The sequence below is a fragment of the Centropristis striata genome, chromosome 21 (assembly GCF_030273125.1).
Source record: "Centropristis striata isolate RG_2023a ecotype Rhode Island chromosome 21, C.striata_1.0, whole genome shotgun sequence".
NCBI lineage: Eukaryota > Metazoa > Chordata > Actinopteri > Perciformes > Serranidae > Centropristis > Centropristis striata.
In genome coordinates, this window is record NC_081537.1 from 10,878,114 (window position 1) to 10,905,129 (window position 27,016).

Genomic DNA, 27,016 nt, shown 5'->3' on the forward strand with positions numbered 1-27,016 from the left:
AGCTATTGTGTAATTTAAAAAAAAGCATATACCACATGTTCTGATTTATTGGATTTTCAGTGCTCAAAAATGTCTACTCACTATTTAATTCATATTTATATAACTATTTTGTCACTATGAAACGTAGATTTTTACTTCTTTGTTAGAACTTAGTTTAGAATATAAGCAAATAATTGAAAATAAAACGAGTTGAAATTGATTAAAAAGACTTGGGAAATACAATGTGTATGTTTTTTGTTCACATTCTTTCAAATGTCTATGTTGTATATCTGCAGTGGTAAAAGAAGTATTTAAACCCCTTACTTAAGTTAAAATACTAATACAACACTGTGAAATTACTCCAATACAAGTAAAAGTCTGACATGGCAGAATGGCCCCACTCAGATTGTTTTATATTTTCCAAATGCGTTATTGGATTAGCATTTTACTGTTGTCCAGGTAGGACTAATTTTAGATTGTTCATGGTAAATCTTGACCTGAAAAGTAACTAAAGCTGTAAAAAGTACAATATTTGCCTCATAAGTGGAGTAGAAGTATAAAGTTACAATGAATGGAAATACTCAAAGTACAAGTGCCTCATGTACTTCAGTAAAGTACTTCAGTAAATGTACTTAGTTTCAGTCCACCACTGGCATTGATGCATTTATGTCAACAGTGTTTTCATTTTGTATTGGTAGCGCTCATTTTAACTACTTAATATAGTGTTACTAGTGTTACTGCTATTAGAGGTTTAATTTAAAAGAAAATGTCTAATCACTTTAAATGTATCATGTTTTTTATGTTAAATCTGGCCCCGAAAAGTAATTAAAGCTGGCAGATAATGTAGTGGAGTAAAAGGTACAAAATTTGCCTCAAAATTAGGTGGAGTAGAAGTATAAAGTTACATTAAGTGTAGTAAAGTACACCTACCTCAAACCACTGTATTTAAGTAATGTACTTAGTTACATTCAACCAATGTACAGTCATGGAAAAAAAATATTAGACCACCCTTTTCTTCAATTTCTTGTTCGTTTCAATGCCTGGTACAACTAAAGGTGCATTTGTTTGGAGAAATATAATGATAACAAAAACAGCTCACAAGAGTTTAATTTAAGAGCTGATATCTAGCCATTGTCCATGGTTTTGTTGATATTAACCAAAATCATTATCAAGAAAATGGCTAGATATTAGCTATCAGATGTCAAATTAAACTCTTGATAGGTGCATTTTTGTTGTTATCATTATATTTGTCCAAACAAATGTACCTTTAGTTGTACCAGGCATTAAAATTAACAAGAAACTGAAGAAAACAAGGGTGGTCTATTATTTTTTTCCATGACTATATATATATTGAGATGCTTAAGATAACTGTTACAGAGGAGTTTGCATATGAACAAGACTTGCATTATTATTGGAAGTTGTCAGTTTTATTGTGAAAATACATTTGGTACACAAAGCAGTCTATAAGGTTGCATTAAGTAAAAGAAGCCAGTGCATGTACAGTATATACAACTAGAAAGAGAAAGCAAGAGAAAGAAGCAGAAAATGTTAGTTATTGCTCAGTAACGTAGTCAGCTGGCCTGGTGGAAGTTCCAAAAATCTTCACTGGAGTCCCTTTAAAAATGTGCTTGACACTCGCAGTTGATGCAAAACAACACTGCGAGATACTTAAAAATAAATAATATAAAATTATTTTTTATAAAAGGAAAGAGGAAGTGTGTGTATTTTAAGGAATTTCTTAATTTTGATGCCAGAGGGCACGCAGTTCACCCACAAGCAGACAGATCCAAAACATGACCTGAAACATTGTCAGTGACATAAAAAACCATCAGTAACCACATACTGTTGATGCTTTGCAGCTAAAAAACATCCTGAACTATAAAAAGAAAAGGAAAACAACAACCCTACCCATCGTGGCTCTTGCTGCTTTCAAAGGCTACATAATTACAAACAGACATCTCGACGTATATTTTTAAATCTGAAACGATTCAACAGGTCAGAGTTAGTAAGCATAGTGATTGTGTAGCTCCACCTATAAAACACTGTAGGTGTCATTTCCTTCACTACAGTACATTCCTCGCAACATTCCCACATGGTAACAGTTTGGGGTTGTGTGTCTAGTGTTTCAAACATCCTGTCCTATGAGTGCTGGGACAGTAACGTGTGAATTCTGGAGGTTGTGATGGGGGAAAATCCAGCTAGTAACATTAAAACAGACAATGTTGTAATAACCAGGGTCTCTGTCGGTCTCAGGAGAACCAGTAACAGTGATTGATCAGTTAATCAACAGTTTTCTCACTGTATCAGGCGGATAAAAGAGCGGGTACTGGCAGGGACGAAGCTAGAATACATTTAACCTAAAAGTAGCTACATTCAAATGGCCTTAATGTGCCAAACAGTACGTCTTACTCACATGTGACTAGAGGCTGTTGTGGTAAATAACCAGCAGATAGACCCTGTCTAACCCCGCTGAATAGCAGGAGGTCAAACTGCAGCCCAGCAGGCAGCAGTAGCTGTGTTACATTCATCGGAGTCCTGCTGGAAAATACAAGACAGGATTTGGAAAGCATCCATCTCACTGAAGGAAGGACTGTAGTTCTTTCTGAATCAAACATCTGTAAACCCACAAAATGTTATTTAAGTGGAGTATAAAGGCACACGTTATCTGAGAATGATAATATAATGTTGTTACTATTCCCTACAGAGGTGTGAGAGTCGCTCCTGCGGTCACTGTCCAACCGACACTGAGCGTGTCTCGTCTCTCAACAGTCTAATAAATTAAAATGGTCCAATTCTAAGAGATACCCTGCAGTCAGAGTACACAGTTCATGGTCCAGATGTTCCTCGGTCCGGCTCTGAAGCAGTTGCTCCTTGGTTCTGTCACATCTGTTTCCAGAGGAAGATGAGGCTGTGGAGGTCATGACATTGATTAGTCTTCATTTTTAATTGTGGGCAAATGTGTTTTTTTTTTGTTTTTTTTTTTATCCCAATCTTATATTACTTAAAAATATTATTTTTCTTTTCAAGACTGATATTCTGGATTGACGCTTCTGATAGTTTAGTGGTTTAACAAAAAAATCTGACTTTATGTGAAAAAAAACCATGAAAGTCATGCTCAATTGTCGATCACTTGTACTTTAATTACGACATTTTGGTGCTCAAAAATCATCATATATTTACATTTTCTAAATTCTTCTTTTTATAATTGAATCAGTTATTAGTTATTTTATGCTTAATTTATTCAAATGCATTTAAATATTTACATGCATTCATATTTGTACAGCCGAATGTCTCTAAAACATTGTTTGTTTACATTAAAAGTGATGCAATTCTAGCAGGTGTCGTGGCTGATTGTATGGTTTATCACCCACAAACTGAAATAAATCACATCCACTCTTTTCTTCCATCAGAAGTATGTAATTCTAATTCATATACAGTGTTGTAACAAAGAGAAAATGATACCTACTGAAATGTTTAAGCTTGATAAAGTGGCCCCGCAGTTTCCTCAATGGGTTCTGTAAGAAATCAAGACAGAAATTATTATTTTAACCATCCCAGTAAAGTGATTATATATCTAAATCCTCTGTGAATGTCTTTTTTACAGTTGACATTTTGACTTGTCCGAGTAGAAAAGGCACAAATGTTATTAATCACATTAACAAAGGCTCTGTTATATGTATGTGTCCCAGTAGCTTAAGTAATTGTGACAGTGAACCAGCAGGCGCCATACCAGCACTCTGAAACTTTAGCTGCTAAATAAAATAAATGTAATTGTTTGCACCTGTTTTCCTACTGCAACGTATTAAAAGAGTTTCTGTTAAAAAGGCTCTATTGTCTCTTAGTATAAGCAGATACAATATTTTTGAATGATTTGGTACACAGCTGCAAAGCATTCATACCAAAAAGAAAAAAAAGGGAAGTGCACACAGTATGTTTACCAAGAATCGCTTTGCACCAGGGACACAATGATTTTTAAAGCATTGCTTAACCCCAAAGTAATCATTTTAACAGAAGTTAAAGCAATTCAGAACCCCATTAAATTCAGACCCCGAAGAAACCCTTCTATGGGATTACAATGTGAGAAACTCAAACAAAATGCATGGTTTTTGCATGATTTAGGCTGAAAAAATTATATTTATACCCGTAGATTATGTCTGGTAGATTTAATATGGTAAAAGCTTTATTAATCGTTTGTTTCATATGAAAAAATCTCACCACGTAAAGGCCGTTTGTGTGACTTGCGTCGATGCACCATGACCCCGATGATCAGCGCGGCACCAACGAGCACCACAGCCAGCACTGAGAAGCTGGTGATGGCTGCCAGTTTCCACACGTCAGGGGTCTCATCCACAGATTTACCTGATTGATTAAACAAAGAAGAAGTTAAAGAAGAAGTTAAACTCCAAACACTGGAACCAAGGACACCACTAATTAGTCATGGCATTGATAGAGTAACTGTCTTACAGGTGTTGCAGGACGGGGTCTTTGGGTACTTCTTACATGATGCACATGGCACACAGACGTCAAGATCTGAGTTCCAGAACTCTAAACTGCCACATGAACCTGCACACAGAAAAACATCCAAGGCCACGGGTTAATGAGGTTAATGAGGTTAATGAGGTTTCAGGGCAACACATTTTTCATGAGTCTTGAAACAATATAATGGTGCTTTAGCCATAATCACTTATTAACCTTTTTTTTTAATGTTTGCCCTCTAAAATCAAACCCCCATGATATACTATGACTTTTTATTACAATTTGATGTCATACTATACTGAAATTTCACGACATACAATACTGTGTTGTTTTTTTTAATGAAATTTGACCACATACAATACTATGACTTTTTTCCTGAAATTTTAACGACATAGCATAGTATGACTTTTTTTAATGACATTTTAACTACATACAATATTGTGACTTTTTTGATTGAAATATGACGACATAACATACTATGACCATTTTTATGGTGATTTTCTGTCATTTATGTACACACTATGCTCTAATATGTATCAACAGACTAATTTTTTGCATTTTTAGGCATTTTACAATTTGTATGACTTTTCTTTTTTTACTTTTTTTTAATGAAAGTATGACAACATATTATGCTATGACATTAAAAAAAAGCCATAGTATACTTTGACTTTATAGAATTTTTTAAATGACATCTTATGTTTTGACTATTGCTATTACAGCACAACCTCATGTGTCAAGTTGCATTTGTAGTTCTGTCAACAAGATTGAGTTTCCAAGTAATGCCATTTAAGATTTGAAAAATATGCACTAATTGACTCATATGTAGGTTTCAATAATGAACTGCTAGTGGTTCAACATATCATATTATCTTATCATATGACCTTCATCCAGCTTAATTCGCTCCTTCTGTCTCCCTCTCTGTCTATTGAGTGTTCAAGAGTCAATGTGAGGCTATTTGGTCGTCATATTGGATCAGCATGGATCTAATTACATGACAGATAGCTGTAGTTGAATGAGGGCTGTTTTCAATGCCTCCTCTGCTCTTTTTCTTTTGACTGTATTCAAGTGTACCCCGTAAGGTAATATTTAGAGACACCTTTTAAGACTGATACAAATGTATGAAACCACAAAGTTTAATGACAATGGGGGAAAAAATCATAATCAGGTGACTTGCAGGCAAGCTTGTAAAGTAAAATGTGTGAATTGAACCAAACAAGTCTTGGCTGTCTTCTTCTCATAAAATGAAAGTGGGAAATTCCTATGGGTCAGGCTGTTGATGCAGCTTAATTGCGTGAGAGAGAATCACTCTGGTTAACTTCTGGTACATGAACAGGCAGTGCGTGAAGTGCAGGATGTGTTTTCAGAGTGTTTCTGACGAATTGTTTTGTGCTTGTGTGCGTGTGTGTCTTCCAGAGAATGAAGCAACTCGCCTGTGTCTGCGAGAAAGAAGTCGCTGGTTTAGCTCTGAGAGAAAACATTCACCTCTGTGGGTACAATGGAAAGCTTCATCTCTCTTTATGGCAACCAGACAGCTGAACAATTAAAGCTGCGCACTTCCCAGATGATAAGGAAGGGATTAGTCTGAAGATGTGACACAGTCGACACTAAGAGCGAGCTGAGTATAGAAACTTTTAGTGTTTGAATAGTGTGTGGCTTTCTCTGATTCCTGGCTTTAGTTAAAAGGCAGAATACGCCCAAGGTCATGCATGAAGTATTGTGACATCAAGTTAAAAAAAACACCTCTACAAAACAATATTACACAAACACAAAGTCAGCCTGCTGGGATGAATGAAACAATACCAGACACCACACAGTTCCAGATACCGTAACAAGGAAATAGTCTAAAGACATTTAATAGATAAAATGATAAAAATCTTTCTTCCTTTTCAGTGGCACATGTGTATTTGCATGGACAACTTCCTTTGTATCCACCATTATAACAAGGAACCACCTCGGGCATAAATTGAGTCATCATTTGTGGTAATTTTCAAACTGGCTGCTCACCACTGAAAGTAATACCAAAACTACCCGAGACATGAGTTTGACGCAAACCAAAAGTAGATAGATGAACATGTCGGAAACTGTGGCTGCTTCAGGGACAACAACACCGGGTCATAAATATTGTGACATCAAGCTGAACAGCTGACAGATCTAATTTCTTAACACAATACAATTCAATTGTGAGAAACAATCAGACATGACGAGGTTACTGAGAAATGAAAGAAGGAAATAATCTGAGGATATTTGATAAACCGGTTTGAACATAGTGCTGTTTATCATTTATCAAAAAAGGTGCAGCAATTTCTTCAGGGCAATAAAACTTAACATCCAAGATACGGGTAAAATGTGTTTTCTACTGTTAATGAACCATGATATTTAGAAAGTCTCCCTGGATTTCCATTGTTTTATATCATTGCAGTGACATTTAGTGGTAGATTAAGAATTCAAACCTCTTTTTAAAGGAATACTTGGCCCCCAAAATGAAAATTTGTACAACAATTACTTACACCACCATCACAGAAAAGTAGCTTGTGACTGTGCCTATGAGATAACATGTAGTATGTTAGAAGTAAAGTACACCAAAGTCACTTCTCTAGGATGGTGGGCTAAGTAATTGATATCCAAATGATCATTTAGGGGGTGAAGGATTTCGTAATCACAGCACTTGAGTAAATGTACACGGCTAAAATTAACTCATCAACTAATTTCAGTGTTGATTAGTGTGCAGGAATGAGTCATATAACCTAAAATTTTGTTTACATTTTGCTTTCTTAAAGTCTATGGTTTTTTAATGAGGTTTAATAGGGTTTGTGGTTTACACAAGCTTAAGAGATTTTTGCACTTTGTTCACCAACATAAAAAATGTCAGTTAACACCTCAGCTCAGCTTTGACTTGTCTTAACAAGATGCTAATAAGTGGTTATATTAAGACTACAAGTGCAGTGCCCATAGGAAGTATGTACTTGTATAGTGGGAGATTAAGTAGATTTTCCAATTATGGCCAAATGAGGTTGTGTGTGAAACTGGGATGTACAATGAGCTGTAATACTCTTGCGTAGTGTTAATATACAAAGTGTATAATGGGTGTACACACTTACTTTTCATAAGATACGCACACCATCCAGCACATACACATTGAACATTGATATTCACTGGAAACTATTTGAATATTATTGGAAAATCTAACCATGTAGCGTACTTTAAAACTCTGAAAGATAGGTAGGCTAAATAGACTTACAGATTAAATGAGTCAGGGTGGAAATCCAGAGTGAATTGTGTTACTGACCAGGTGTAGGCCTATCACAGAATGGGGCGGAGCTCCCCTAAAAGGCCTCCGATCAGAAACAGTACAATGCTGCAACACGTCCCACGTAAATAATGGTATTTTGAAAAATGATTCAAAATTCAAAAATCTTCAAAATCGAGGATACACCCCTTTGTGCCATGCGCAAGCCACATACGAAATCTTAGGTCAGTCTGACTAACGGTCAGAGAGATATGCCTTAGACACACACACACACACACACCAGCACCATTTTTTTAATTCCATTCATATAGGCCACTGGTTCCCAACCTGATTGATTCACAGGGGTCAAGAGGGCTTCTTGATTTTAGGGGTTTAAAGCTGCGTTTTAACAAAGAAAGTACCGGGTATTAGTATTAGTCCATTTGGTACTTTTGAAGGGGCTAAAAGGTTATGAAAACATCATATCAGAGTTGAAATCATCAACCCTTCAGCAATCTTGTTCATCAGAAATGAACTTAACATATAGTTGTACTTTTTAACCCGCTGTGATTACACATTATATGCACGGTTCTCATTTCAGCCTATTGCTTTAAATGACATTCCAGCATTTACAAAATGTTGTAAAAGCAGCAAATTTTTAGGAACTTTTTAATGGTATACTCAACAAATTTCATACATTTCTTTTAGTTGTTGTTTGTAGAGAGAAGCAGGGCAATGCCAACTTTATGGTTGGCTTTCAAAGAGACATCATCTCTGCAACACTATGTACCAGCTGTTGCATTTTATAGATTTCCCCATTATTTCTTTACTGTTTTAACTAATTACACAATCATTCACATGATTTATCATATAACTCACACAACAATATAACCAAAAAGAAGTGAGCCTTAGACTCAGAAGGAAATGTCAGTTTTCCAAGATACAAAGCCTACATCCCAAATGTGCAGTAGGGCGTATTACATGCCTCTTTAGCTGGTCACATTACACAAAACCTGTCGACCAGTCTGTATAGCTCATTATAAAACCAGCTGCGGCCAAAAAGCACTTGTTCACAAAGTCATGTTTGACCTCTAACTCTCTGGTTATGTTACAGCCACAGCCTCAGGTCCCTAGAGACTCCCCATCCTCCACAACCAGTGCGCCTGCAGAGCAGTACTGACTCATTTTATTACTGTGGTCACAGCAAAAATGTGTCACAGTTCTCGTAAGTATTTCTCCTGATGACTTCAGCCCTACATCATCCAGCAGGTCCAGCTGGACTCCTGCTCGAGGGTTCAAAAGGTCACAAAGAGGAACTGAACCGTGACAGCTGGACCTCCATCCAAACCCAAACTAAACAACCTTAAACTGCTGATTAACCTCGACCATGTTTCTGGGAGTGATCTTAACTTTAAAGGGATAGTTTGGATTTTTTGAAGTGGGTTTGTATGAGGTACTTATCCATAGTCGGTGTGTTACCTACAGTAACTAGCGGTCAATACAACCCCAGTTTGGAGGAGCAAGCAGGAGTCGTAGCACAGACGCTAAACAATGTGCTGATGTGGATGGGGGCAGCAGATAAATACAATAAACATATTCAGCCACCTAAAAGAATCACTATCAGTTTGAATGTACACTATATTTAAAATATGTAAAATGTTTATGTGGGAGGAACTGAAACTGTTCTGTGCTCTAGTCAAAGCCACCAGATTTCTTTGACAAAAACAGTCATTTTACAACTGGCAGAAAGCAAACTTGTTTGTGTTATTTTATGTGAATTCAAACTAACCCTTTGAAACATCAAAGTCACATAATAACACCACCAGACTCCATTGAAAAAAACAGTATTTTTTACCTCGCAAAACACAGGAGTTGCTGTTCTACCACTGCCTCGATCGTGTGGTTGTTTACGATATTGTGTGATTTTGCTGTTTTCACTTTTTTATTCACCAAAGTCACATAAAAACCCAAAGACCTTTCAATGAAGGCAGCAGTAGATCAGCAACTTGTGTTGTTCAAGGTAAAATGACTGTTTTTCAATGGAGTCTGGTGTCTTTGACAAAAACCTTGAACAGCTTCATTTTCCCGAACGCAAACTTGAGCAGTGAACATACTTTAAATTTAGTGTTCACTTAAACTGATATTCATATTTTTTAGATGTGCCTTTTTTCTGTAGATCCAAGGTTGCTCATAAAGTTGGAATAAAATATTTTTGTACTTATTTCCATGAAATGATTGTGACAAGGTGATTTATTCTTGAAAGATCTATCTATTCCAAACACACTGAAAATAAACCACAAATGACATAGAATTGTGTCTGAAAACAAAATTATTCCAACATTATGGGTGACTGTGTATATTAACTGCCACCTACTGTGGCTAATAAACTGACTATAGATAAGAACTTTTATTCAACTCCACTTTAAAAACATCTCAACTTTCCCTTTAAGGTAAGAAGGAAATAATTGTCTGCTGTGGGTGTTTCAGTGGGACTCTCATGATGTATCTGAAGGTTTTACTACACATTCATGAATGGCAGCACCTCCATCAGTCAGAGTTAACAGCAGGGATTTTCATTTAACTACTACACAAGTTTCTTATGATTCAGCACTCAGAATCTGGAAAACAAGAACAAGGTCGGAGCCATTTTTGTGTTCCCTGGCAGAAGACCTTGGCAAATCCCAGCACCTTGCCTGACAACGGGTGTTTTGGGGTGTGGGGGTGCTGTGTTTTGTCATGAACTGGAAGGGGGTGGGTGGACCAACAGCTGATGTCCAGATGTAGAGATGGTTTCACACGGATAGCATCTAGACAGAGCATGTTTCGACTTAAAAAAATAAGACTTAAAATGCATTTGTTAACTTTAATGCCAGAGGAAATGGTCCTAACCCGTGTAATTATTCAAGGTTTCTGCAACCTGAGTCTGGTGTTCTCCACTGGGATTTAATCCAAATTTTCAGACTGCTGTGGAAACAAAGTTCAAAAGCTCATTTTTTTGTTTTGTTTTGTTTGGAGTTTCTGTGAGATAGTAAAAATATATCTTCGAGGCAGTGCACCCTCTCCATGTGGCCTGTCCTTCTCACCCAGGGACACGGGTGGACGGGGTGAAATAAGGCGATCGGAATGCGGAACCGGTGAGAAATGCAGCTGGTAAAGGAAGCGGCTTTGTAAGCAGAGCCGCGATCTGACTCCATTATAAGGAGACCAGACCACCAGACTCTAATCCATGTTCACAGAAACAAGGATGCCCAACAATTTATCATAAATCACACATGTAAATATTAAAAGGAAAGGTCATGTAGTTACTTTAGTTGAATAGCCAATATAGAAGTTTTTATTATTATTTATTCTACAAGAAAAAATGTTGGAATAAAAACTTATTTTACTTACTTTTCTGTGCGCTCACGCCGTACAGATTGATCACAGCCGCTATAATAAGTCCGCAGAGCGCGCAAAGAGCGTTTGAAGCCATGATGTCTGCGGGAAAAAAGCTGCTCGCTGTCGGCTACACAATTCCCGAAAGTTCATCTGATTAACAATCCGTGCTGGTTTTCAGCATGGAAAAGCGAGCATCAGAGTGAGTCACCCGGAGGAGTCTGAGCCTTGTTTTAATAGCGCACACACCCACGCTAACAGTTCAACTCCTATGAGTCATTTCCTATGTACTGTACTGCTCGGATTCTCTGTGCGCACTCCCCGACTCACAGGAAACTCCTCTACCATAGTGTGTGGTTTCATTTGCTTAGCTTCAAGTGAAAGTTTCAATCAAACCACCTCAGGTATGCGAGTTTCAATACATATATTTCATATTTTATGGCCACACCCTGCAGATTCTTCTCCACTTTTTTTTTATTTTTTACCAGAGAGCCTGTGTAGTCTGGACTTAATAGTGTTCTCATTGTTATTACCACGCCTGTCGACGTCATTCCCTCCTCTCTGCCAAAAAACACAACTCTCTGGCATGAGTGTGGGTCCCATGCACAGAAAAAGAGGAACAGCAACTGAGGCAAAAACAGATGACATTCACTAGAAAAACTATCAGCTTTTAAAGCCTTTTGGGAAAAGTCTGCTCAAAGTTAAAGCTAGATAAGCTTTATCTTTTGTCCACTCGAGTGTGCAGATACAAAACTTTGCTTTCTCGAAACTGACATTTGAATAGTTAGTGTCCCTGACGCAGGGTGGTGTTATTAATGTCTGGGGCTGGGTGTAGCCTGCTGCTGCAGCACAAATATGCAATAACAAAGTCGGTGGACTCGTGCCTGGAGTGCTATCAGGCTGGCCCCCGTCACAGCATTGTCTCATATAATAATGAGCGGTTACTACAACAACATCTGTGCTGTGTGGCATACACACGATCACCACGTCAAAACTACTAACTTATTCATGACATTCATTTATGCACATTCATGACAGGACAGTGGTGGAATGTAAAAAGTATATTTTACTCAAGTACTCTGTTTTAGTACAGGTATGTGTTGTTTACTTGAGTATTAACTTTATACTTCTACTTCACTACATTTTAGGGGCAAAAGTTGTGATATTTACTCCACTACATTTAGCTGCCAGCTTTAGTTACTTTCCAGGTCACGATTTAACATAAAAACAGGATACATTTAAAATAATTATGCATGTTTATAAACTAAACCACACAAAAGTATATTAAGTAGTTCAAATTAGCCAGTAAAACACTGCTTACATAAACGCATCATTAAGAATAATCCAATAAATTGCTTAGAATATATAAAACAATCGAAGTAGGGCTATTCTGCATGAGCAGTACTTTAACTTTTGATACTTTAAATCAATTTTGATGCTGATACTTTTGTACTTTTACTGAAATAAGTTTTTAATGCAGGACTTTTACTTGTAGTGAAGTAATCCTGCAGTGTGGTATTAGTAGTTTTACTTAAGGGATCTGAATTTTTTCATTCCACCACTGCTCATGTATTACTCCCAATCATCATTTGTGCAAACATAATAACCAATTCTTGAAGAAGTCTTACTCAACTGTTCCCAAATGCCTGATAAAGCTTTTTTTCTCTCTCACTCTTTTTCTCTGCAGCCTGGAACTTTTTATGCCTGTGCTACATGGTGCGAACTGCCTTTCCCACAAGAGCTAACGTCAAACAGACGCTAACCAACCTCGCAGTAAATAGTTCACATCATCCGAACATAGAAAAAAAAGAGGTTTCATTGGCTCAATTAGGTTTGAAGCATGTTGTTAAACAGATGTTTTTGTACTCTACTGTCACGGCTAACCTTTAGCAAAGCGGTCTAAGAGGACCTGGAGCAGCACAGCCCACTAAGGACACCCATATGAGCCGACTTTCCACTGCAGTGATTTCATCAGTAATGAGGCACTATAAGCTGCAGATGTTGTGTCAAACTCTCCAGCAGGAACCATGGCAACAGGATGAACACACACAGAGGACCTTGCCCAAGGTGATCCAAACACTCCTGTATGCGCTGACTGGGTGCCAAACTAGCTGACGTCTCTCAGGCATTGTTAATACTATAGCCTAACCAAGGAAATTACACAATTCTGGCTGTTGTACTTTATATATTAGAAACACATTTAGTTCAACACATGCAGGCCTCGAGTCTGTAAAGCATGGCTTTCTTTTAATTTTGAAATTTAAATTGCAGCTTCACTGATTCACGGGATTTCCAAAAACCAGCAGGACAAAACAATTAAAAGAAATGCTTTCATGAATATCAACCACTGCAGTTTTTCAATACATAAAAAAAAAAGAAGAAATATTTAAAAGTGGGCCCGGTTTGTTAAAAGAGATGATGTTTAACATGGCAAGTACGGCAAGGACAGGAAAACAGTGCAGAGCAGCTCAACATGTAAGAATATCACTGTGTGCACAAACTGTGTTTATTAACTACAGCACAACACTCTCAGTCAGATGTCTCACTAACTGTTTGGTCACCAAATGAATCACCAACTGGCAATGGTGTGGTAAAACAAGTCTTTCAAAAGAGAGATTAAAACAGGGAAACGCGTCTCCCCAAAATGTCTGCCTCTTTGAAAACATCTTCAGTTCCTTTGTCTTTCCTCTACTCGTTTCTCTCCTTTGGTTCTGTCTACTGTCTTCTCCCTCCCTCTCTGTGTTTTAGGTGATGTAGATGCGGTGGAAGTCGTTGGCTCCGAAGGCACAGTTGCACTTGGGGCACTTCCTCTGTCGGGTGTCGTAACGCATCTTCAGACATTCGTAGCAGAATACGTGGAAACACTTGGTGAGCACCGTCTCCTTGTCTCGTGTGTTGCAGCAGGGGCAGCGCAGCTTGGCCTAGGAGACAGATAAATACATTGTTTATGGGCAAAACACTGACTTGGCAGCACTGTTATTACCCCTATCCATCGTATGGTAACACAGCCAAGATTTGAGGGTGTAACAAGTGAGCTTTTTGATATCCCAAGCCTGCAGTATTTCTGCAGAGATTTGAGCTGACTTTATTTCTGGCCCAAACTCACAAATGAAAAACAGCCAATCAGACAAATTCCAAACGTGTAGTAATTTGCATTACAGCACATTTCTTTTACAAGACTGCTATAGTTCTGTCAACAACAGTTAACTGCAGATTGTGCCAGAAAAGCACTTGGTGTTTTTATAACTCTCTCAGCACTAACAGGGGTTGATTAAAGTACATTTTGCTACATAAAAAACAATGTTTTCTCTTCCTGACCTTGTATTGGTTGATCTCCTCCTGCAGGATCTCATCAGCGTCAGAGTACACCTCCACCTTCTTCTGTTTCTCCAGCTTCCGTCTCAGCCTCGACAGATCCTCCTGGAAAGCAAAAAGTTGTTTAACACAAGCATCTTTAACACAGCGTGTTCAAGGTGGGAATAGTGCGGCTTGATTTCACCTCGCTGTCTGTATAAAATCTAGCCGAATCTACGTCTGTTTTAAAAAAACAGTCGGCATGGCGGACAACATGCAGTCTAGTGTCCAAAAGCGGACAAAAAAGCATTCAGAGTAAGTTATTAATAACCGACATTCTCTACCTCTCTCACCTTGGGGAGCATGGTAGTGCTCAGTCTGTTTCTGTTCTTCTCCAAGTCCTTTTAATTGTTCCATTAGGATGCATAACGTTAGCGGTTTTCAGGTTCGGTTGACTTAAAATTTTCCATGTCTACATAGAACATTTCCAGGATATCTGGCTATTTAAGCATTTTCCAGGTGTTTCCATAATTAAATTAGTCATAAACAAATTAGTCTCCAAATGTTTGTAAGAAACGTGTTTAATAAAAGCTCAGACTGGACAAAGGTTGGACAAATCATTAACTAAAACACTGGAACTGTGGGTTAAATTAATTAACTAATAGCTTGTTGAAGTTACACAAGATACTGTATCAAGGTGAAACAAGAAAATGATGGAAAATGTTAAATTCATATTTTAGTAGACGTCCAAGGTCTACTTATCACGCCTCTTTATATTTTCCATCTAAAATCACAAACTTCACACAACCAGCTCAATAGCAGACCTTCATAAGAGCAATATTGCAGAATCCCTCTAAAGACGCCTGGTGTGACTGTCCAATCAGAACGTCGGGAGTAATGTATGAGAGTTCGGAAAGAGTTTCCCCCGGTGCTGAAGTCCAACATACCTGTGCTCGTTTCAGGTTGCTGCTCTCCCTCTCCCGGGCGGTGCGGTTCTCAGCCACAGAGACCTGGATCTCCTTCAGTTTGGCCTGCGTGTGCTCCAGCTGCACCTTCAGGTCCTCTGCCAGCTGGGCAGCCTCCACCGCCTGCAGGAGGAAAGGAACCGGACACACTCAATAAAAAAAAAACCTAATGATGAAATTCCTGAGCTGTAATGTGGTGGAAGTACAGTAAGCTTGGATAAAACTTGGCATTCTGGGTTTATTCTTTGTGCTCCAACATTAAAGATTCTGTCTTGAACCAACTTAAACAGCGGCACCATTGGTTTTGCTAGTTTTATCCTGTTTACAGCAGATCGTGTACGTTTTCTGCGTCTGACAACCATTTTCTACAACATACCATAAGCTTTCAGATCCTCTTCAATAGCTTCCAGGAAACAACTGGTTTCAGTTAAAATAAACAGCGTCTTTTGTGTTTTTGTTTTTCAATTTAATTTTACTGTTACGGCTGTTCTTACTTGTGAAAATCAAAAGTGAAAAAAAGAAAAAAACTGTCTTCACACACACAAGATGACCTCATTAGAGGGAAACGCTCTTCAACATAAACCCTATTTTCCATGTTTTTGTGTCTAAGTGAAAAATGGGGACAACAGTTTCTGAAAATTGTTCCAGCATTGAGAGAGAATACTGCAGTTGACAGCCATGCAAGCGCTCGGTGGGTAATCCTTCAGTATACTTGCCAACCATCAAAGTACGTTGACTGAAAGTGCTTTTTTTTGCCACCAACAGACTCAGATTGTTATTGTAAACATCTGACAACACCATGGAAAGGACCCTACCGGATTGTTTGTTATTGTGTCTAACCCAGTCTCGCTCAAGGAGAAGTCTTGTTCTGAAATCTTGTGTGGACTCTTTTAGTCAGTTAAATATTATTATTAAATATAGCCATGACATTGAAAATTTTTTAGATAACACTACCCTTTCTGTACTCAAACATCAAACTCTTCCCAGCACTCCTCTCTGCAACTCTCACTCACATTTCCTCCGACAAGTCCCCTTGAACTTCTCCTTGAGCGTGACATGGCTAGACATAACACCAAACAGACCGGATCGAGTGAAAGGTAAAGAAAAACATGTCATTTCTCTTTCCATAATGCTGTCAGACACTTATAAATATCTCAGCCTGTCCGATGCAAAAACAAGCACTTTTAGTGGAGGTTCATTGACGATGCACTGAGGGATTACATTGCAGCTGCATCGCTCTCACTCAATATTGGACCAATTAAAAAAATTGTTGTCCCCATTAGTCACTTAAGACACAAAGACATGGGAAAATACATAAGTCGCTTTAACAGTTCCCTGGTGCACAATTGCTGCCTTGACAGGTATTTTGGCAATGTTAGCAATTACCAGAAATATGTTCCACTTAAGTAGGTAAGGGACTCGGGACAGATGGTGGGTTTAATTGGCTCATTAATGCAATGATTTGAGGAAGCCTCCCCACAAATTATGGACGTCAGAACTTTTCCTCCAGCACCTGAACACACCAAAATGATGTGTACAAGTACAACTTTTGGCATTATCCAGATCCTCTTATGATGCAGTATTTATATTTAAGAACAGCGACATCTGGCTGCAATCAAATCATCCAGTGATTTGCAAATCTTCAATGTAAGAGGTGACTGTGTGATTGATGAGATTTCTTCTCACCTTCCTCTTGTTGAGTTCAAGTGCTTGCGTCCGGACAGACAACTCTTTTTCCAGAGCGGCAAGTGTGCTCTGGAGGACGCCCTCTTTTTCCTCCAGCTTCTGCACAACCAGCAGCTGGGCATCCACCTGAAAAGTGACAGAAACAGTTACTACTTCAATGCCCTGACGCAATAACAACCATCAGAGCTGCCTTTCCAGGTTTAGGAAGTTACCTGGGTTTTGAATGTGAGGACTTGTTCGGCCAACTCCTCCTTCTCCTCTTTCAGCAGCTTGTAGATCTGGTTGGATTTGATTCTCTCACTCATCAGCTTGAAATTGGCGTCGTCCTTCTCCCGTAACTGCTGCAGCAAGCGGCTGTTCTGCTCCTGCATGTCCTCAAAGGCTTGGCCTGTTACATCCATCTCACTCAGTAGGGCCTCCTCCTCCTCGAGAGACAGAAGTGTCGGGATGAAAAACAATAAAGAGACAGTGATGTTGCCTCTACACTACAGTTCAAAAACCAGTGGGGCCTAATTTCATCACCACCGATAGACATTCATATAAAAGGTGTTGGTACTGCATAGTTTTTGCATGTCTATTCATTCTGGTCAACCTTGTATATCTGCTTGGACTACTGTACTATAATTAGTTTTGGACTATCTGCAGAATTAGATTCCAGTGGTGGCTTCATGGGATTGTTTCCAACTCGTGTCATTCCAGGCGGTTGTAAACAGGGTTGGAAAATAGTGTTTCTGTCCAACTGCCACCTGGTGTATTCCAAAACATATCAGCCACTCAAAAGATAACCATTTTAATTTTTGGCTGGTGAGTGAAACAAACCAAGCAGCCACTTGCATATTTTACCAGCTTTTGGCTGGTGCTAAATTTCCAACTCTGGTTGTAACATCCAATAGTCATAATTTTCTGTACTGTAATCATGTAATAATTTTCCAAATGCACAACATGTTTTATCGCACAAAATATTTTGAAATTGATCCATATTTGTTGAAGTTTAGCCTTTCAAAAACAACATTTTCACTGCAGTCAGAAGTTAGTTATTCTCACATATTTAGGAAGAACATAATACAAACAACTAATTCAATTATTCTGATAATAAATTTATTGAAATTGGGGATTTTATCTTAAGAAATTATTTTCTTGTTGTTGGCGACGCCATAATAAATGATGACAGGCGCTCAAAACTTAATTCACAAAGAAACATTTTTTGGTCGCAAGTCATATTCCCCCAATAGTACAAGCCTCTTTCTTTCTTTCTTTCTTTCTTTCTAACTCCTTCCTTATGACTTCTACATAAATAATGAAAAAACATGCATCATCACTACACACATAAAAAATTATGTTTTGGCTCACCAATGCACTACTATCATGTATTGTACTACTAATCAGCCTGAATCAATCAATAATATAGTCGAATATCTCTCAAGAAGCACAGATGTATAAAGTGTGCTGTCATCATTTTACCTGATGGGATTTATTATAAAACACCTTTCATGGACCTGTTTATAACCACACCTGGTTTGTTTTCTGGGCTGCAAACATAACTACAAATTTTACTTTGCTGTAGTTGCTTCATTTTGTTGCTCGCTGCCCATTTACAAGCCAACTGAGGCCCATAAACAAAAGTCATATGATCTCACAAGTAGCTTGTTTATTGGATAGTTTTGGCTATCTCTCACACTGCAAAGTTAAAAATCTAGCAGCCAGAAACTGCAGAGCACTAATCAAACACATCTGAGGCCAGAATTGTTTAGTTGCTGTACTTTAACTTCATACCAGATAAGAAGACAGAAGAACAGAGTGCATCAGTATCAGTCCAGGCTGTGTTTCGCCTTCTGTTAATTAAGTTCTGCTCGACCTCCCAAGCATGAGGAACGGCAGCCTGTCAGATCTCAACATCTGTGTCCTGTACGCTCATAAACTGGTATGGAACAACCAGTTAAATGACTTAAAACACGGTCATAACACTTTTACACCATGGTGTAATTTCCTGCATTTGATTTAAGTACAGTCTGAAAAGATTAAATGAAAAGAAACCTGTAATTTTTTGGTGGTCTCAGTGCAGTTGTTTGCTTTGCACCACAGTTCACTTGCAGAAATAGAACCCAAACTGAACTCATGACTCCTGGAGCGAAGATAATATGAATCATATTGAGTGATAAGACTTCAAGATCCTTTTCAGTGTAGCAGTGAGGTCAACAGAATATTATCGTGACAGTATTTCATTGTCTAATGTGGGTGTATCCCCCATCTACGCAAGTCAAGTTTTAGAATTACAATGACATTAACCAACATTTGACCTCAGCCAGTTAACTGTTTTGTATTTTCCATATCATGACACTCTGCTCTCTTATTCCCTTAGTTTTCTGACTTACTAATGAAATTCAGTGAGAAAGTTTCAACATGTACATGAGCCAAGTAAGTGAGCTCAGATCTGACACGGTTCTACATACTTGGAATTTATCAGGGTGGCTCATTCGAAAAAGATTTGCCACACCCAAAATTATTTCATTTTCTCTTAAAATGTCAACATGGTTGTTTCATAGGATCTCCCTCCTACTCTCTTGTTAGCAGTGTAAATCAATTTCAGATCACAAAATGAAACAAATAAGAGAACAAAAATGGGGTTTTAGTGTTGTGTTGTGAGAGACAAACAACTAAAATCAGAGATGTTTTAAAACCTTATGTTGTCAAAAAATGAAGACAATCACTACATAAACATTGATATTGATGAAACTAGAATACGATTAAGGTTGATTCTTGTATTAAACTGGTTGTGAGATTTAGCCTGGCAAAATGTTTCTGTAAGGACAAACAAAAAGTGGCTTTTTGTTTTTTTCTTTATCACTCTTTAACAAGATTGCTGTCACACTTGTAGCATTCATGTGGCAAGAGATTTGTATATGTAGAACTTCACACAGAAACAAACAAAAAGTTATTGATGTAAAAAAAGAAAGCAATAACAAATTAGGGCTGCGTTAAATCAATCAGCTGATAAGCTCAGCTTTCAATTCCTCTTTTGTTGTCTAAGATAAGGAGACTTGTTCTTATGCAAATGTGACACTTATTTCACTACTTTCCTTCTTAGAACACAGCTGGCTTGTTTATATTCATAGCAGGTGCTGCCCCAAAGGTTTAAGTGCTGATGATTCATGTCCCAGTTCATGCTGAACTCTTATTACTTAGAAAATGAAAAAGTTTGCATACGTGTATAGGCTGCATTTAAAAACCTTTAGGTAAAAGCTGACGCAAAAAGATTTTCAATCATTACGTACTGATGAAAAATAAAGAAAGTTAACAAGAGGCTGGTAAGTCTTTCCCCCTGTGAAAGGTGTAATATGTAGCTACATCAAAATGTCTAAAATTGAATAGATTTGACCACAGATAACAGCATTGTTTTTGGCTATCGCACAATTAATATTAGCTGTATGGGTGGTCAACCCAATTACTTGCGGACATTTCATTAGAATTAAATGACATAATGTGAATAAAACTTTAATAAATCAGATGTAGACATTATTTCTGCCTGAGTCACATCAGACAAATTTTAATCCACAATAATTGTTCAACAAATTAAACAAATACTCCCATGATCCAAAGAGACTTCACAACATCATCAAAGCCAGTCTCTCGTTAGTGTTTTAAATGAGAGACCTCTAGCGGGAACATAAAAGTAGGTACACCTGCCTGAGTAGCCACTCCACGCATGTGCTCAGACATGTCTAAGAGAAAACGCACATACCTGTTTGGTGGCAGCAAGTTTCTTCTGCAGATGCTCGATGGTCTCTTCTGCCACTCGAATCTTCCTCAGGGCATCCTCATCAGCCAGCTTCTTGCTCTCCTTCCTCTCCCTCTCCTCCAGCTCTCGCACTCGCATCCTCAACTCATCAACCTGAGCAGATCGAGACAGGGAGGTTATTAGATGCAGAAAAGAAATGTGTGAAAAGTACAATAGAAAGAAAAAGACATCGAAGAACAAACCTCAGCTTTAGATTTGCGTTCTGCAGCCATGAGCTGCACTTTGTCTCTTTGCTCCTTTGGAGCCGACTTGTACATGTCCAACAAGAGCTTCATCTCTTTCTGGGACTCCTGGGCTTTCCTGATAGGTCAAAGGAGACCATATATAAGAGATTACATTAGCATTAGCCATCCCATCAGTGCACAGAATATGATATAAAGTGGACTACAGTAGAAAGAGAACATACTTGAGTTCAACTCTGAGCATCTTCAGCGTGTCCGAGTCCTTCCTCTTGAGCTCGTCGCTGCGCTGTCTCTCTCTCTCACGCTCCCTTTCTCGTTCTCGTTCAGCCTCTCTCTCCCTCTCCCTCTCCCGGGCTCGCTGCCTCTCAAGCTCCTTTCTCCTCTCCTCCTCCTCCTCCTGGTCCTCATCCTCCTCTTTCTTCACATCTATGCTGTCACTCGTTGACTCCTCTAGAATCAGAACCCCTGTGTCGCCACTCTGACAACGCAACTGTCGACACAGCAAAAATAATTTGTTATGAATGACAATGATTTACTTAAAAGAAAGAGACATTGTTGGGAGGAAATGTCTCACCCATGTTTCATCTTTAAATTAAACAAAGCAAACATCTACCTTATTGATCTCCATCTGTGTTTCCCGCAACTTCCTCTTATATCTCTGCACGTCACCTTTCAGCTGCAGGTTGTGGTTCTGAAGGCTGCTGATTAAGTGTCTCATCTCTCTGTTGATTGGTCCTGAGAGAGCAGACACACAAAGATGAAAGACAGACATACACATACATGTGTGGGTTAGTTTTGAGTCATTCAGCATTATCTGGTACTGAAAATGATGAACTCAACTGTGAGGTACAAAGATGTGAAATCGTGATAAAAATGATGTAATGTATCCGTAAAGATTAGACTCTCTCCAAGCTTCTGTCCAAAACATTCAACGTTAGATGATTTTTTTTCATTTGTTGTACAGCTACATAGAGTTTGGAATTATTTAGTGTTATTTTAGTTATCATAAAAGTAACTTGGAGTTTACATTATCATCAGATCTTTAATTCCTAATGTAGATTTTTTTTTAATGGAAAAAAATTTAATTTAACAAATGATTCATGATTAATTGCTCATCATAAGAAAAATGCACAACATTTGCATCTGTACACCAATCGGAAGTTTACAGATAGCGCATTTAACGCACCATACTATGGCATGATTTCCATTCACTCTTTATAACTTGTTTACAGATGTGAAGAAGTGTTACAACAGATACCTGCTTGCTCGTTGGCTGCAAGGTTTTGCTCGAACTCGATGCGCAGCATCTCATACTCTTTGCGCACCTGGGCCAGAGTATCCTCCAGCTGAATTACCTCAGTGCGCAGTTTCTTCTGAAGAGACAGCTCATCACTCTAAACAGTTGAAAACAGTAAGACATGTTGACAATGTTGCCATGCAGGGGTAATAATACACACATCCAGGTTTACGTTGATAGGGTGGAAATCAGTTAAGGCAAGACTGGGCTGCAGCCATAATGCAGTGAAGAAAAATATTTTCTCTGATTAACTTTTTTCTTCAAAGATCAACTTGACAGCAATGAAATTCACCTCCATGTGCTCAATATGTCGGAGGTGGGCGTTCTTGGCAGTGAGCAGGAGGGCCCGTGCCTCGTCCAGCTGAGTTTTGACCCCGAGGGACTCATTGTACAGCAGGGAGAACTGGGACTGAAGACATTTGTACTCTAGAGTTTCCTTCACAACCTCTTCTGGAATATTCCGCAAGTCCATCTGTAAAATACGGAGGCAACATTGAAGGGTGGCTGAAAAAACTAAAATTTCAGCCACAGATTTACAGAATGAATATGAAGTGGGTTCTTGACAACTAGATGTAGTGTCACAGAACTTCTAATGTAACAACTACAGATTATATCTTTACCTTGAGCTTTTCACTCTCCCTCACAGCCTCCTGGAGCTCCACCTGCAGTTTCTCCAACTCTGCCATGCGGCTATTAGCCAACTCCTGGTTGTGCTCCAACTCTGCATTGAGACTCTCAAACTAAGATAACAACAAAGACAATGTGGGTCAGATAGGAGAAATGTGCAAGGTAATTAAATATTTTAACTGCACAAACTCGCGTCTAAGATACAAAGTTATGCTTGAAGAAAAAGACATGTCATAACAAGATCATTGCATAGGGGTGCCTCCTAGTTATTTCGGAATGCTCACCTTCTGAATATTCAGTGTAATCTGACCTCCGGGAAGTCCACCTGAGCTGCCAGTGCTGCTGTATCCAGACTTCAGCTGCAGGCCGTAAATGCGCAACACAGGTGAAAAAGAGAAAAGACAGTAAAAAAAAACATGAAAGCACACAACACACGTACACACAACCTATGACATCACTCAGACAATGCTTATTTTTTGATGATCAGATGGCTGATGCAAAAATCTATGTACGCATACACAGTAGGATGTGCATCATTAAGAGCAGCTAGCATTGATGCCTTTAACCTTATCACTGAATGAATACGCCTCATGGAGAGATAAAAATGTCTTATTTTTTTATATTCTTTATCCTGTTTTCTATATCTTTATGTCTGTATCTTGAGCTGCTGTGACAACTAAATTTCCCCACTGCGAGATAAATAAAGTCATATCTGATGTGATCTATAAGATCATCATATGTTTGTTGTGTGGCTGTCCTGTGAGAACCACGCATCTCTACAAAGTTACAAAAAACAGCTGTTTCACCTTTGTGATGAGGACTTTACAATTGAGCAGACAGGGTGTTTTAACAGGGTGTTACACACACACACACACACACACACACACACACACACACACACACACACACACACACACACACACACACACACAGAAGACAGAGCCACACTGACACTTTCTTACAAACGCACCTGCTCCATGGCTTCTGCAAGATGCTTGTTGAGCTTTTGTTCCCTATTGCGGAGTTTCTCAATGTCCCACTGCAGGTCCTCCACCGTCGTTTCCATCTCAGACACTTTGGTCTCAGAGCTGGTTACCTTGTCCACTAACTCATTGTACTGCAAATAGGGCAAAAATGAGACAAAACCTGCATCATCAGTGACAAGTATCCACCAAAAGCAATGGCTACATTCACTCAAACATGTTTTTACAATTTTCTCATCTACATACTATTTCTGACACACCATCTCATAGCCACAAACTAGTGCAAATATTCACAGCACCACAAATGCAGACACCTATAAAGACCGCCAAAGACATCCTACCTCCATGGACATCTTGTGATGTCGGCCCTGCAGGAGGGTGGCCAGGTCTCGCAGTCGATTGTTCTCCTCCAGCAGAGTGTGGTTCACATTGATAATTTCAGACTGGCTATCTTCCTCACATGCTGCCAATGAAGATCAAGAATAAAACTATTAACAGAGGGTTTTAACACAGAATATGAAAGTGTGTCAATGGCATGTATGGCATATATCATGTATGAATGTGTCAGTAACAAGCATATCTGCAGTTACCTGCAGCCTGGACCTGTTTGCACATGTTGTCGATGCGGCTGTGCAGCCTGTCAAAGACACAAACCAAGCAGGCGATGGCTTCCTTGCTGAACTGCATGCGGTCTTGGAGGTGCAGGGTGAGCTCCTCCTCGCTGCTGTGCTCCAATGTAGACAGGAAACCCTTGGCATTGTCACTTAGGGGAGCAGGGGGCGGCAATGCATCTGAACATAGTAAGAGATGGTTATGAGTAAAACCCATAATATCCACAAATATAGGATGTTAAGTTTTACTTTGACACTTAGACTAAGTCGTTTATGTTGGCATTTCACTGCTGTGCTGTGACATAACTCCCCCCGTGCCCTCCGATGCCCACCAGCCACTGGTGACTGGATTGCCTACCCTATCAGTGACCTCAAGTAACCAAAATGACAGGATATGACAACACAAACAAAACCACCCAACCCCATTTGACATTTGAAAATGTTTAAATTCTAAGGGCATTTAAAGCATGCAGCATATTTATTGGAACATGCATGCTCTTTCATTTCCACCTATTTGTGCACACTACCTGTGTATAAGCAATGAAATGATGAATTTGAAGCATTTTTTGTAAGAGTTGCACAAATTTAGCAACAAGCAACCAAAACAGTAACAACTCGAAATTATATTACATGGTTAAATTATAGCAGACCATAAATACAGTCAATGATGGGAGACTTTCCAGCGATCTGCTTGGACAGGAAAAACCATGCTTACCCGTTGTTGACTCCTGTGGTGGTTCCGTGGGTGTCGACAACTCTTCTGACCCGGCTGGAGGAGGGGGCTGTTTCTGCTCTTCCTGGCGTTCTTCTTGATGCTCCTCTTGCTGCTGCTCTGCCTGCTCCCCCTCGTTCTGGCCCTCTGGAAGTGGAGGTGGAGGCACTGCAGCAGTTGGTGAGGCAAGATTGACACCATCTTCGTCCATTGGTGTGGGTTCTGGTAGAGGGGGTGCAGGTGGGGCTGGGGTAGAGGTCACCGGAGCATCGGGCTCAATACGTTTGCGTAAAATGTGCACACACTCTTCCAACTGCAAATCACAAACACAAGAATTGGAAAAGAATTGCTATGGGAATATATTTCGAACAGCAAAAATCAGATGATGCTACATGACAAGCTGAGTCCTGCAAACAGTAAAATCCTTTTGAAAAATAAAATACATATACATACACGGTCAGGTTAAAGCAAGATTTCAGACAGCGAAATAACATTTATGTGTTTGTTGTTGGTCTGACAGAATAACCCAATCTTGTGTTTACATGCACACTTCTGAGATCAAGATTCAGCTCATAATTAGGTCAAAATGATTTAATCAAAACAAAGAAGTACCTGCGACCAGTAACGGTTGACAATCAGCAGGGTGGTGTCGTCTGTGGCTTGTCTCTTCTCCAGCTTCTCAATTTTCTCTCGTAACTCATCCTCCATAGTCTGTCTCTGCTCCAAACGCTCACATAGCTTCTTATTCTTGAACTGGAGGACCTTCATGTCCATTTCCTCCTGCAAAGAACAAATACAGACACCAAAGTGAGGAATGTCAGAGATTAAGAATGTTGTTTGACCAAAAAAAACAAAAACTGGAGATGAGGTACAATAAGTAATTCTGGTGGAAGTAGAAGTAAATAGACTGCAAATGGTGATTTGTGAGAATGGACACCAAATTACTTACCGTAGAAGAGACTCCTGCTATGCGTATGGGCTCAATAAGAGTGGTGGTGGTCTTCTCCTCTTTTTTACTTTTCTTCTCAGGTGGACCAGGGGGGCTGTCCCCTCCCGAGGGACGTTTTCCTCCCCCAGCACCTGACATCTTTGCTTCCCCTGCAAGAGATCAAACATGACATGAAGTCTCTGCGTTGGTACCGCTTTAAGAAGCCACAGGTTAGATTGCAATTGTAGATCTCATTCATTTAATGACAGCTAGCAACGGCATTAGCCTAGCAATAAAAGCGCAGGGCCAATGATTTTGACTCGCCCAGAATAATGCTTTTCTGGTGCTCATTTGAAAATATGTGCTCCTGGTCACTTATTTTGACGAATAGTAGATACACCGCGGCCTAAAAAGATACCAATTCAATTTAATTAGACATTTCTGCTAAGATTTACGAGCATTAGCAAGTTTGCTAACGCTAGCTATGCTAATGCTAACGTTAATTCTTCGAGACCTATTTAGTTAAACGGCACTCTTTGTCCAGCAAATTGAATGACTGCTGGTCGCAATTTCTATTCCCGGATCACCACTGCACGCGTAAGGTTTCCTGCAAATAAACTCTGAATGAAAAACATGTATAAACCGTTTTCTGACTAATATTAACGTTACAAACCTTCACAAGGAGCGACTGAAAATGTAACTCAGTGCATCCAGAGAAGCTACAGGAAGTGACGGCAATGTACTTCCGGCAGAGTGGTTTCTTTTTTTATTGAAAATAGAGATTATGAAAATATAAACACCAAAATAACAAAAACTAGTTTGGGATTTAGCGTTAAAATTAATCTAAAAATAATAATAATATTAACTTATAAATGTTTG

General features: G+C 39.0%; 2 protein-coding genes across 3 annotated transcripts; both read right to left on the reverse strand.

Moving 5' to 3' along the window:
* Positions 1-1,318: 1,318 nt before the first annotated feature.
* si:rp71-1c10.7 (tumor necrosis factor receptor superfamily member 12A) lies at positions 1,319-11,498 on the reverse strand. Its single transcript, XM_059324729.1, has 5 exons — positions 11,072-11,498; positions 4,444-4,542; positions 4,195-4,338; positions 3,446-3,494; positions 1,319-2,887 (listed from the first exon to the last, which is right to left on the reverse strand). Exons 1-4 carry the CDS (start codon positions 11,151-11,153, stop codon positions 3,454-3,456), a joined length of 366 nt encoding a protein of 121 aa, XP_059180712.1. The 5' UTR covers positions 11,154-11,498; the 3' UTR covers positions 1,319-2,887; positions 3,446-3,453.
* A 1,779-nt stretch (positions 11,499-13,277) lies between these two features.
* Positions 13,278-26,887, reverse strand: rnf40 (ring finger protein 40). Of its 2 annotated transcripts, none has more exons than XM_059325129.1 (20): positions 26,811-26,887; positions 26,159-26,307; positions 25,822-25,989; positions 25,213-25,522; positions 24,477-24,677; positions 24,228-24,349; positions 23,874-24,020; positions 23,188-23,262; positions 22,897-23,016; positions 22,569-22,748; positions 22,238-22,373; positions 21,593-21,714; positions 21,204-21,469; positions 20,980-21,097; positions 20,741-20,890; positions 17,214-17,423; positions 17,002-17,127; positions 15,298-15,438; positions 14,375-14,476; positions 13,278-13,977 (listed from the first exon to the last, which is right to left on the reverse strand). In XM_059325129.1, exons 2-20 carry the CDS (start codon positions 26,294-26,296, stop codon positions 13,801-13,803), a joined length of 3,009 nt encoding a protein of 1,002 aa, XP_059181112.1. In that variant the 5' UTR covers positions 26,297-26,307; positions 26,811-26,887; the 3' UTR covers positions 13,278-13,800. The 2 variants fall into 2 exon arrangements, with proteins under 2 accessions (XP_059181112.1, XP_059181111.1); XM_059325128.1 differs by having other exon boundaries at positions 17,214-17,426.
* Between the last annotated feature and the right edge of the window lie 129 nt (positions 26,888-27,016).

What these genes read in the sequence shown, in the direction of transcription:
- si:rp71-1c10.7 (XM_059324729.1), bottom strand. Translation starts at nt 11,153, where the DNA reads ATGGCTTCAAACGCTCTTTGCGCGCTCTGCGGACTTATTATAGCGGCT. An exon ending in CGGCGTGAGCGCACAGAAAA is followed by an intron (nt 4,543 to 11,071) that starts GTAAGTAAAATA and finishes TTCTGTGTGCAG; the next exon opens with GTTCATGTGGCAGTTTAGAG. An exon ending in GACCCCGTCCTGCAACACCT is followed by an intron (nt 4,339 to 4,443) that starts GTAAGACAGTTA and finishes TTAATCAATCAG; the next exon opens with GTAAATCTGTGGATGAGACC.
- rnf40 (XM_059325128.1), bottom strand. Translation starts at nt 26,296, where the DNA reads ATGTCAGGTGCTGGGGGAGGAAAACGTCCCTCGGGAGGGGACAGCCCC. An exon ending in ATGCTCAGAGTTGAACTCAA is followed by an intron (nt 21,098 to 21,203) that starts GTATGTTCTCTT and finishes TTGACCTATCAG; the next exon opens with GAAAGCCCAGGAGTCCCAGA. An exon ending in TTGAACTCAACAAGAGGAAG is followed by an intron (nt 15,439 to 17,001) that starts GTGAGAAGAAAT and finishes TTCCTCCTGCAG; the next exon opens with GCGGTGGAGGCTGCCCAGCT.